General features: G+C 37.5%; 1 protein-coding gene across 1 annotated transcript in view; it reads left to right on the top strand.

The window, feature by feature from the left end:
* Window positions 1–11,676, top strand: part of ITGB1 (integrin subunit beta 1) — a 23,514-nt gene that overhangs the window by 782 nt on the left and 11,056 nt on the right. The window contains exons 3-12 of the mRNA XM_014308165.2: window positions 1,098–1,320; window positions 3,298–3,468; window positions 3,777–4,015; window positions 5,225–5,380; window positions 6,383–6,478; window positions 7,241–7,330; window positions 7,978–8,118; window positions 8,245–8,447; window positions 9,289–9,527; window positions 10,957–11,179. Coding sequence (XP_014163640.1) covers window positions 1,173–1,320; window positions 3,298–3,468; window positions 3,777–4,015; window positions 5,225–5,380; window positions 6,383–6,478; window positions 7,241–7,330; window positions 7,978–8,118; window positions 8,245–8,447; window positions 9,289–9,527; window positions 10,957–11,179 — 1,706 coding nt within the window. The 5' untranslated portion in view covers window positions 1,098–1,172. The remainder of the gene's footprint in view (window positions 1–1,097; window positions 1,321–3,297; window positions 3,469–3,776; window positions 4,016–5,224; window positions 5,381–6,382; window positions 6,479–7,240; window positions 7,331–7,977; window positions 8,119–8,244; window positions 8,448–9,288; window positions 9,528–10,956; window positions 11,180–11,676) is intronic.

Genomic DNA, 11,676 nt, shown 5'->3' with positions numbered 1-11,676 from the left:
TTTCTTCTAAAAGAAAGATTTTCAAATTTTAGTTTTCTGTTGATAGACCTGAGGAGTAGGAGATAGGTTTGTGTGGGTGGGTAGTTTGTTTCATTATGAAACAAAAAGGGTATGTTAAGAAAAATTAAGTTCGGGAAACTGCAAAATATAAGATATAACCACCATATGCTGACATATCTTCTTCAGGTTAGAAACAGAAGAAAATATTTTATATAGCCTTTCTTTTACTTGTTATTGAAACTGAGAAATTTTCCTTTTTCTTGCTAGGAGATTATATATATTGCCTACTTACTATTCCCCAAACCAGCTTATAAACTTGCAATATTTAGTTAAACTGACTGATTTTATAATTTCACCTTGAGCTATCAGATTTCCTGGAAGTCTGTGTCACCAAAAACTGACAAGCTTTAGTATATATTTATTTATATGCATATTTTAGGGGAGGGCATATTTATTTATATGCATATTTTAGAGAATGTGAAAAGTCTCGGAACAGCCAAGTTTCTCAATTAGAAGCCTTGTTTATTTATATTTGAGGTTAGAGCTTTTTTAAGGTTTGATGTAATGATAATTTGTTGTTCAGAACAAAGTTAAGGATTGGTTTTGCTTATGGGTGTTACTTTCAGATTGAATTTCCCCAAGATGAGAGTTGTCTGTCTTTGCCCTGCTCTGTCAGCATATAGCTATTACTTTGTTGTGGAGTACCAAGGTACACTTATATAATCTTAATTAAAAAGGAAAGAATGTTAAAAGCAGGCTGCATGAGTAGGTTCACATTATTGGTACTATGTGAAAATGAAAGATTTTTCTGCTCGCAGTCACTTCTAGAGTAGCCAGTTTAAACAGATGTCCCACTTCTGGTGGAGTTGGCATGGGGCTTAATTTTTTTTCCCTCTCACATCTTTTACACAGATAAGTATAAGTAGATGCAAACCCCTGGAGTAAATAGTAGTCATTGAATATATGTAGTATCATTTAATGTATTTCAAGACCGTGTGTTTTATTACTGAACTTTGGAAAAAAATAGATGCGATCATTGTAGAAAGAGCAGTTGTGGGTAGAATATAACAACTTGTTACTTTTGCTGTGTTTTCTAGGACTTTTTGCAAGAAGGAGAGCCAACATCTGCCCGCTGTGATGACTTGGCAGCACTGAAGAGTAAAGGCTGCCCCATGGAAGATATAGAGAATCCCAGAGGCAGCAAACAGGTGCTCGAAAATAGAGAAGTAACAAATCGTAAGAAAGGGGCTGCAGAGAAGCTGAAACCAGAAGCCATTACACAGATCCAGCCACAGAAATTATCACTGCATCTAAGAGTTGGTAAGGACAGTTTCGTTCCAGTTTTGGGATGATTCTCTGTCACCGCCATGTCTTCGTTTTTTGATTTGTATGTGTAACCATTTTGTTACAGAAATGACTATTTTTCAGATAACGTGAATGATAGCAGAGCCATTCAGTTCAGCTCCAGGTGTTTAGGTACTCCAAATACTGTTTGATTTTTGAGAAAGATTAGATGTTATCACTTGTTCTATTTTCCCAATAGAATTTAGGAGAAAATTGATACAACATGGATTGTTAGATATATCAGAAAGGTAAAATTGTTTTGTTTTCAGTATTTTGTAGTTGATTTTCTACAGTGTGCCTGTAGGATGAAAGTAGGGGAGTCAGCAAAAACATCAAGTTACTGGAGCATTTCCTTTTGCTTGAAGTTCTGCTGTTTCCTGAAGTCTGCATGTCTGAACAAAGTGGTTTTGTAGTTATGCAGCACAATTTTTGGATTGCTACGTAAAATACCTTCCAGAGGCTAAAGGTGTGGGCACAGAACCACAGCAGTGAAAACACAAAGTAGTTGTGTACCATTTCCAGCCCCTAAAGGGAACTTTATCTATTTCAAATGAGGGGGGTGGGGAGGAACGGGGCTAGTGGCTCAAATGAGCACAATGGAGATTGTCCTCAAGGAGAGTTCCTAGGTACTGTAGACACATTGAGCAGCTGCCTTGTATGTTTATGGAAGAGGAGCTTGTACTTGGGGTCAGCTGCTTGGTGGTAGTTGCAGTAATAATTGAAAGGAGATGTGAAGCAGGCTCAGCATGATGTAGAGAGGAAAGTAATGAAAATTATTTTGCAATTTTGGTATGGCTCCTATTTATTTCTAATGTGAACTTTTTTGCTTCAAACCAAATTATTGTTCCTCTGCTGACACAGAAGTTTCTTCATCAGAACATAGCAGGGAACTAGACAACCAGAATCCAATTACCCAAAAGATGTTTGTAAGCACTTCCATTGGTATTAGTTCTCTGAGGGACTGAGAAGTGCAGAGAGAGAAACTTGCTTTCTGTGCAGGCTTTTTGAAATATTAGCTAAGGAAAATCTAAACAGATTTTTGTGCTCACTTTTATTCTTCTTTGTTGTTTGGGGTTTTTTTGATGAAAACCATGTTACATAGCTGTGTGACATAGCCATTTAATGTTTTTCTCACTTCACTAATTTTGCTGATGTTTAACAAACGTTTCCTAATTATCAAGCAAACTTAAGTAGCAGCAATACTGCCATTTAAGCTCAATGACTGAGAGGAGTGGGCAATCCTATTGATTTAATTCCTTATTTCATATAAAATAGGCAAAAGAATACTGTTCCAGTTTCTGGGAAAGGGTATGTGTGGTATGTGTGTGCAATCCTTCTGCACTGTCTTTCAGCATCAGTGAGACTACATTCTTTTGTGGGTGAAATGCAGGGTCTGGGCTTACAATCACAACAAATACTAACTTGCTGTTTTCTCACTGCCATTTCTGTGCTCTGAGCTTGGTAGATGCAAAGTAACTTGCAATATTCCATCCAGAATTAATTTTTCTTTTATAAACCTATTAAAACAATGTGTTTTTTTAACTTTTGAGAATTACTGAAGTCATCTTGGATGAAAATAGACTTAGAAAATTTGTGCCATTAGGTCTTACAGGAACCTTGTTGGAATGACTGCAAGTATGACAATTTGAAATTGCAGCAGTTATAAGAAGCTTGGGTTTTGGCATGATAATTTTTCTGTGGAGAGATAAAGTACCTCAGAAATACGAAGTTGAGCATTTGAAAGAAACACTTGTTGAAATTTTTTTAATCATAATTTGTTGTAAGCATTTCAGTGAACAGGAGAAAAAAATAACTCACCTTAATAACTCACCTTTAGTAATTCAAAACCTTCATAAGGATTTACAAGCCTTTTCTTAGAAAGGCATTTTTCTTGCCAGTGCAGTTATGGAATTTTTAATGGTTTCTGTTTGTTGTTTAATCTCTCTGAAACAGGGGAACCCCAGACAATTTCATTAAAATTCAAGAGAGCTGAAGACTACCCCATTGACCTTTATTATCTTATGGACCTCTCCTATTCTATGAAAGATGATTTAGAGAATGTGAAAAGTCTCGGAACAGCTCTGATGTTAGAGATGGAAAAAATAACTTCAGACTTTCGGATTGGTAAGAAAGATTTGCCTATTCTAAAAATATGATAATTTTCTTCTAAGTTTTCTTCCTGATGTTTTTCACATTATTGTAAATGAAGAGTATTTTTTCAGTTTAGCAGTATTATGGCAGATGTTCTAATACATAGGGCCCATTGAACAGTGTAAAAGTATTTGGCATTGGTGGAGAAGGTGGGAACTAAACAAGTATAAGAGCTATTTCTGATGTCAGTACAGCTATAATGCTTTTGAATTCTGTTGTGTGATAATAGAAATGAGACTTCCATTCTTCAGCTTACTGGAATTTTGTTGTTCTTGTCTTAGGCTTTGGCTCTTTTGTGGAGAAAACTGTGATGCCTTATATCAGTACAACACCAGCCAAACTCAGAAATCCTTGTACAGGGGACCAGAACTGTACAAGTCCATTTAGCTATAAAAATGTGCTTAGCCTTACCAGTGAAGGAAACAAGTTCAATGAACTTGTAGGTAAACAGCACATTTCTGGGAACTTAGATTCTCCTGAAGGTGGATTTGATGCAATAATGCAGGTTGCAGTTTGTGGGGTAAGTGTGTATTTTTTATTTTTTTTTTTTTTACTGTTCTATTAGATGAAATTGTTTGAATGCAGCCTTAGTGTTTTATGGTGGCTGGCATTTGAATATGTCACCTCCTGTCAGCAAGACAGGGTAGGTGAGGAAGAATTGAGTGAGTGAGTGAAACTGGGAAATGTGAAGGTGCCAAACAGAGGTTGTGATCACAGCACATAGAGACAAAGCTTTTAAAGTTTGCTGTAGAAGACTCAGGTTGTGCTTTAAAATGTATGAGATCTTGAGTTAGCAATTATTCTCAGATTATTTTAAAGATCTGTATCTTGTTGTGGTTGCAGAAATTTGGTGTGTTGTGACTTTTACTAGTTTCTCAAAGTGGATGGAAAACTGATTTTTTACTTATTTTTGAAGGCCTAAAGATTCTTTGTTTCTGTCATTTTTCAGACAGTTCTATGCACCTGTACAAAATGGACTCCCAAAAAAGCAATACCCAAGTTTATTGCTTTGTTTCCATATTATTTTTGCTGCTGATCAATGGATTCATGACCTTCTGAAGTGATCTGGAGTCTTGATTTAAAAGTGCAGTGTTTATCATAAGCCTTTTAGGGTTTTCTTGGTGGTAATTTAGTATATGACACTTCTGCATGGTCTTCTTTCATTAAATTAGCTAGGGCTTCGGTTCTATGGATAAATTTTAAAAAATAGAAAAGGGCAATTTACGTAATTAAACAGTTGTGAGCCAGGATGCTGATGGGCCAGTCCTCTGGCAAGCACTGTGCTGGGTGCAGATCTGCACTAGGTTGGCAAAGCCTGGTGGTTCTCCAGAGTGTGATGCTGGGCGGTTCAGTACTGCAGCCGTGCTGCGCACCAGCGTCCTGGGGCTGCCTGCTCATGGCATGGGAGTGGAACTGGCACTGAAGAGCCTGATTTCTAAACCCAGTCACTCTTCAGATACTCCATTGAGAACTGGACAGGGTCTATCTCAAAAATAATATTTTTTGCTTTTGTTGAAAAACCTGCAGCAGATGTTTTGGAGCAGACATTAAATGAAACACAAGTGTTTCCAAGGTTTACATGAATTAATGTTTTCCAGGGGGACACTTTTGCAATGTGACTTCTCCTGAGTCTCTAACTTTCCATGCACTTCTCTCTCAAGCGTTGGTCCCCAATGCTTTAAAATAAATTGGTACAAAATACCAAAAATATGTTTGTGATTTTCCCAAGGAACAAATTGGCTGGAGGAATGTTACAAGACTATTAGTGTTTTCCACGGATGCTGGATTCCACTTTGCAGGAGATGGTAAACTTGGTGGAATTGTTCTGCCAAATGATGGGAAATGTCATCTGGAAAATAATGTGTACACAATGAGCCACTATTACGTAAGTCATTAAATCATCTTCTAGGGAAATGAATATTTTATGATGCTTAAGCTCAAAAGAACTCATTGGGTCATCAGATATAGTATCAGACCACTATGTCTTAGAAGATTTATCTGTTTACATTAAGTGATTTTAGTTAAACTAAAGCAAATGTGCAAGAATTAACCTAGTCTTGATTGGAAAATTTCAAGAAATGGTAGCTTTCATGCTATGACTATATGTTGCTGGATTTTAACCTTTCTAATGACTAATAGTGCTGTATGCTACACTGAATCACAGAATATTCTGAGTTGGAAGGGGTGCACAAGGGTCATAGAGTCCAACTCCAAAGCTGGACTTGTATGTCCACTGGAAAACTGATGGCTGTGTCATTAGTTTATCATTTCACCAGTCTTCATTTTTAGAATAGTTTACTAGTGAAAAATACTGTAAAATATCTGCTTGATTTTTTAAGACTGAAATCTTCAGATGCAAAGTTTATGGTAAGTATGGTTAACATTGCCTTTGTGGTTTATAGGAAGGGAGATCTGGCAACAAATGCAAAGAGAAAATATTACCAGATGGGGTAACCACAGTAAGCTTCACCAAGTTTGTGTGTTCATATATTCCTAACTTTGATTGAAAGTAGTACAATAAAAACTTAAAATTAATTCAGTTTTATTTCATCATTTCTTTGGGAAACAGTGCAAAAAGCAGTGGTTTTGAGGGACTGAAGATAATTTTCTGAGGACATTGACATGAAGGATTTAACCTTTTGTATGGCATGGAATGTGATAACATCCATGTGAAGGAACACCTATCTTCATGAGGCATATATGAAGTCTTACCAATGCCTGTTTGTTTTCAGGGGTTGTTTTGCTTTAGAACTGTGACATGAGCTGGCTAGTTAGGAGTTCTCTGTATGTTTCTAAAGATGATTTCTATTTATGATGTCAGAGTCTTTGATTATTTTCTAGCAACATGTCTCAAATTTGAATTTAATTTTATGCTTGACTTTTTTAGGATTATCCGTCTATTGCTCATCTGGTACAGAAACTTAGTGAGAACAATATTCAGACAATCTTTGCTGTTACTGAAGAGTTTCAGGCAGTCTATAAGGTAAAGAAATTACTCTGAAGTCATTAAAATTTACTTATTTGAAATTAAAGTAATTGTGGAAGTAAGTGATCATGGAAGTAATATTTTGCTACCCACATACTTTATTATTAAGCTTTTCTTATTTCTTCAAGTCAACACTGACTCTCTGTAATTTCCACTGAGAAAGTGCCCCTTCTCCTAACTACTCTTCATAGGTATGGCTGAGTGGAGAACACATTTGCAGTTCTAATTTTTGTGAATGTTTTTACATCAAAATACCTGAGGGGGGTGTGGACCCTGAATCAGGGGACACACTTATGAAAGAACATAGTTTGTCTCTTTTGTTCTATTTATATATCCCATGTTTAAAATTAACTAAACTGCTGAATGTGATTGTGCAATAGGAAATGACTTGGTAAAGGACATGCATATTTTTCCTTCTTTTAACCTGTTCTTTTGGTTTTGGGATTCTTTCTTAAACTGTATTCAAATTTTTGTTGGAAAACCATGCCTGCCTATTTTTAATGTATTCTAAGTGTGGTTGAAGAGAGATTGTGGTCAGCTTATACAAGAGAAGGACTTAGTATTCTCTTACCAAATGCAGAGTTTGTGCCAGTAAGGCTGTGTATAACCTCAAAAATTGTGTTCATTACTGGCAACACAGCTTTATTTTCTGGAGTACTTTACCATTAATCCACTAATGCATTATATCACCATTTGTACTGCAATTTATATTCTGTTAGTAAGACTGTACTTTTCCTTCTTTTTTGTCAATATTGAAAGGAACTGAAAAATCTGATACCAAAATCAGCAGTGGGAACATTGTCTTCAAATTCCAGTAATGTGATTCAGCTGATCATTGATGCATACAATGTAAGTTCAGATTTTATGTACTAATTTTTCTTGCTTGTAAGTTTTTCAAGCAGAGACTCCAAGGTGGATTAGTTAGTGTTCTACACTATAAATACACTCCATTGCTGTAAAACATTGTAAACATTAAGCCTCTATGGCAGTAAGAGGTTAGATGAGTAAAAAGATGCAATCCTAAAGTCATTTAAAATGGCATTACAAGGAAAACTTACCATCCACGTTTTCCCTTTCAAAAAATAAAATTCACAACCAAATCCCACACTGTTTTTCAGCTTCTTCACTTTTACCTTCTTTCCAGGTGTTAGCAAAAAAGGCCATTTTGCTGGGTTTGGCCCCCACAATATTTTCTTCATTGCTGCATTGTGCGTAAATGAGCCTCACTTCTCCTGTGGAGTACATGGGGTAAACAAGTGCCTCCAACATGTGTGGAAACCTGTCCTGACCTTGTAACAAGTTCAGGCATGGGAAGGAGTCACCACAGAGTGACTTTGGGCAGCCCTGGGCTGGTGTTTCTCAGCACATTGGAACTTAAATAATTCCAGTGTGCCTCTGGGGTTGGTGCTTAGACTGGGCATAGTTGTATAATGTCTGTTCTTCAACGGAACACTTCTGCAGCTCAGTTTGAAGTTAGGTAATAACTGCTGTTTCAGTCCCTTTCTTCAGAGGTTATCCTGGAAAATACTAAGCTACCAAAAGGAGTGACAATCAGTTACAAGTCTTTCTGCAAGAATGGAGTGAATGACACACAAGAAGATGGAAGGAAGTGTTCTAACATTTCTATTGGAGATGAGGTAACTCAAGAGTGTATGTGCTGCTGCTCGATTGCAAAATGCACTTAAAACATCCAACACAGCATTTCTTTTTAATAGTACAGACAAAACTCCTTGTAGTAACATGACACTCCATTTTTTTTGCAGGTTAGATTTGAGATTAATATAACAGCTAATGAATGTCCAAAGAAAGAACAAAATGAAACAATTAAAATTAAACCACTGGGATTCACTGAAGAAGTTGAAATTAATCTCCAGTTCATCTGTGAGTGTCAGTGTCAGAGTGAAGGAGAGCCTAATAGTCCAGCCTGCCATGCAGGAAATGGAACATTTGAATGTGGTGCCTGCAGGTAAATAAATAGACATTTTCTTTATTTTTGCAAAAGAGAAATACAAGGAAGAGCTTTGTTTCCTTAATTAGGGTTTACTTGGGTTTACTAGTTGTTTTTTTTTTAAGAACAAGAATTGCTGTTACGTGCCTCTTTCTTTTAGGATACTCTGAAATACTGCCATATCTCTGCAAATAATCCCTATGCTTAAATGCTGATCATTAGATCAGCATTGTTTTATGAGTCAGAATTCAAATTTGGCCTTGAGTCAGTAGTTTAAAAGATATAGATCCATTTTTGGTCTTCCTTTTTAAATCAAGAGAGCAGATTTTCCCATCTATGTGTGGAAGAACTTCTTGTACTTGGTGTCACTGTCACTGGTGTCCACTTGGCTTCACATGGGTGAGAACAGGCCTGTGGGTAAGCACAGCCTTTTTTTTGTAAATGCAGCAGCTTCCTAATGATCTGTTGTCTCTGGTGGACACCATATAACAGTCTGTTGATCACTGATGGGAACAAGAGCAACCTCCATTTGCTCATCTATGTCTTACCCTTGATGATGAGAAGTGCCGATCCCTGAAGTTCTCAGTTTGGCAGCTCTGAAGATCATCTACTCTCCTTCTTAATTGCTGTTCATAAGAAGCCTTTTCATTGAAATATGTCAGCATTACAGGGAACAGTTGTTGTCAGTTGAGAAATAATTATTGTTCTGTCACATGAGAGAGGGATTGATAATGTCTGTGTGTCTGTCTGTGTGTGTCTCTGTCTGTGTGTGTGTGTCTGTCTGTCTGTCTGTGTGTGTGTCTGTGTGTGTGTGACTTTCAATGAAGGTTACATTTTCAGCCATGGTTTTACCTTGCAGATGTAATGAAGGACGAATTGGAAGACTATGTGAATGTAGCACAGATGAAGTAAATAGTGAGGATATGGATGCTTACTGCAGGAGGGAGAACAGCACAGAAATCTGCAGTAACAATGGAGAATGCATTTGTGGACAATGTGTGTGCAAGAAGAGGGAGAACACCAATGAGGTGTATTCTGGCAAATACTGTGAATGTGACAACTTCAACTGTGATCGATCAAATGGTTTAATCTGTGGAGGTGAGAGATGCTTCAGCTTTCTGCAGGCAAAGCTGGTCAGCAGTTAACAAGTCTGTCTTCTCTACCCAGCAGAGTAGGGATACTTAGCTAAAAGATCAAAGCCATTTGATAACAGAGATGAGGATACTCACAGATTTAGTGATTACAAACACTTGTCTGTTAATAAAACAGCCCTCTGAACATGCAGTCTGTTTATGCACATTTCACCTTCCTTCAGTCACAGCTCCAAGAACGGTGTAAAATGAACTTGACTTCTGCTGTTTATTACAGAATTACCCTCAGGTATTTCAGTGAAGAAGGCTGAGACAGCTGTCCTGAGATTGTAATGTTGTACTGGCTCAGTGTAAGCACTGTGTCAATAGAAAGAGAGAATGCCCTCAGCTTACTATAGTGAGTAATAGTGAGTGCTTGACTTTGGTGCTTGACAGGATACCAGTAAACTGCTTGACACTGTTCTGAAAGGTAAGTGAAGACTAGAATGTGCAAGATCCAGAAAAACACCTTAAGCACTTGAAGCAAGACTTTGATGATAGTTAATTCCTGAAATCAAAAGCAATTTAAAAAACCATTCAGCAGCCAGTGTCTAAATTATTTTGCTGTTTTGCATGTGGAAGTATCTGGTAGGAGTATAACTACTACCTCAGTGTTGTCTGTGCTGCAAAAATAAAACAGAGAAGCCACTAAGCTCTGAGTGATGAGAATTTGTCTGATTTGCTCAGAATCCAGTATTGCTGTGCAAAGGATGGGAGCATGGATGGTGGTGATGTTCCAGAATACACGTGACAGGAAAGTGTTGACTGAAACACTTCATTCATTGGAGAAGGAAGGGTGAAGCCAAAGACCTTTCCTTGTCATCTAGATCAGTATAAAGGCATCTTGTTGCTTGTGCAGAGAGTGTAAGGAGCGTGAAGTTGGGTTGGTGTGTGAGGTCAGGAGTACAGCAGCTGAATGTTGGTGTCCTGTGGAGCCAAAGCTGTTTCATTTTTCTGTGTTTTGAATACTCAGTTAGTGCAGTCATCTTTTTAGTGCACTCATCTATCACTATACCAATGCTTTATACATTGGTATAGTGATAGATATGAAGACAGGAGCAGTGAATTTATCTGTAGTGATCTACATCCATCCATATTTTCATATAGCAGTCAGTGCATACAAGATTGTGCAATGAAGCAGTGCTGTCATGCTTCTCCACCCAGGGGATGTGGTCATCACATTATACTATTCTTGATCTCATATTCCTGAGCCTTGTTATTTTGTTTATGAAAAGAAATCCAGATGTATAGGAGAATGGGAAAAGGGGACAAATGCCTGCAAGTAGTCTTTCAAGGAGCTAAAATTTATTTTGTACCTCTTAATTCATTCTTCATTATCTCACCATGGTTTCTTTTTCTTAGACTTGATCTCATTGCAATACCTTTTCACTGCACAGGAAACGGGATCTGCAAGTGCAGAGTGTGCGAGTGTTTCCCCAACTTCACTGGCAGCGCCTGCGATTGTTCCTTGGATACTACACCGTGTATGGCATCGAATGGGCAGATTTGCAATGGAAGAGGAACCTGTGAATGTGGCACCTGTAACTGTACAGATCCCAAATTCCAAGGCCCCACCTGTGAAATGTGTCAGACTTGCCTCGGTGTCTGTGCAGAACACAAGTACGTACCCAGAAAACCAAGTCCCACCTTCTGTGCATTTTGAGTTTGTGATATGTGAGGATTTTTAAAACAAAGCTTTTGATAGTTAAAACTTCAGCTAAGATTTTTGCTTAAAAGAAATACAACTGAAATTACTAACTTGACAGTCAATAACTAAACCTAGACCTGTGTGAGCCAGTGAAATTTGCATCCTTCCCTTTGGAAATCCAGATTTTTAGAAACTTAGCATTTTCTGCATGAAAACTTTGAAATATGTTTAGGATTAGTGGCTAAGAGGATTCCTGTGCAACTCACTTCGCTGAGAAAAAGCTTGGTATTTTTAGTATAAAAATCCTGTTCAATCTCCTTTTTTCAATGAATTATTCAGTGATACCCCACTGTAAAGCTTGTCACTGAGTTTGTTCTTTTTAACCTGTGTGTGTTCCACTCAAAGTACCCTGTTCTTACAGTGCCTTCTCTGAGAGTATTCATTTCACAGGTAGAGGTGCTGAAAAAGT

The sequence above is a fragment of the Geospiza fortis genome, unplaced genomic scaffold (genome assembly GCF_000277835.1).
Source record: "Geospiza fortis unplaced genomic scaffold, GeoFor_1.0 scaffold75, whole genome shotgun sequence".
Classification (NCBI taxonomy): Eukaryota; Metazoa; Chordata; class Aves; order Passeriformes; family Thraupidae; genus Geospiza; species Geospiza fortis.
Note: the sequence above shows the minus strand (reverse complement) of the source record. Positions and strands in the feature narration are given on the sequence as shown.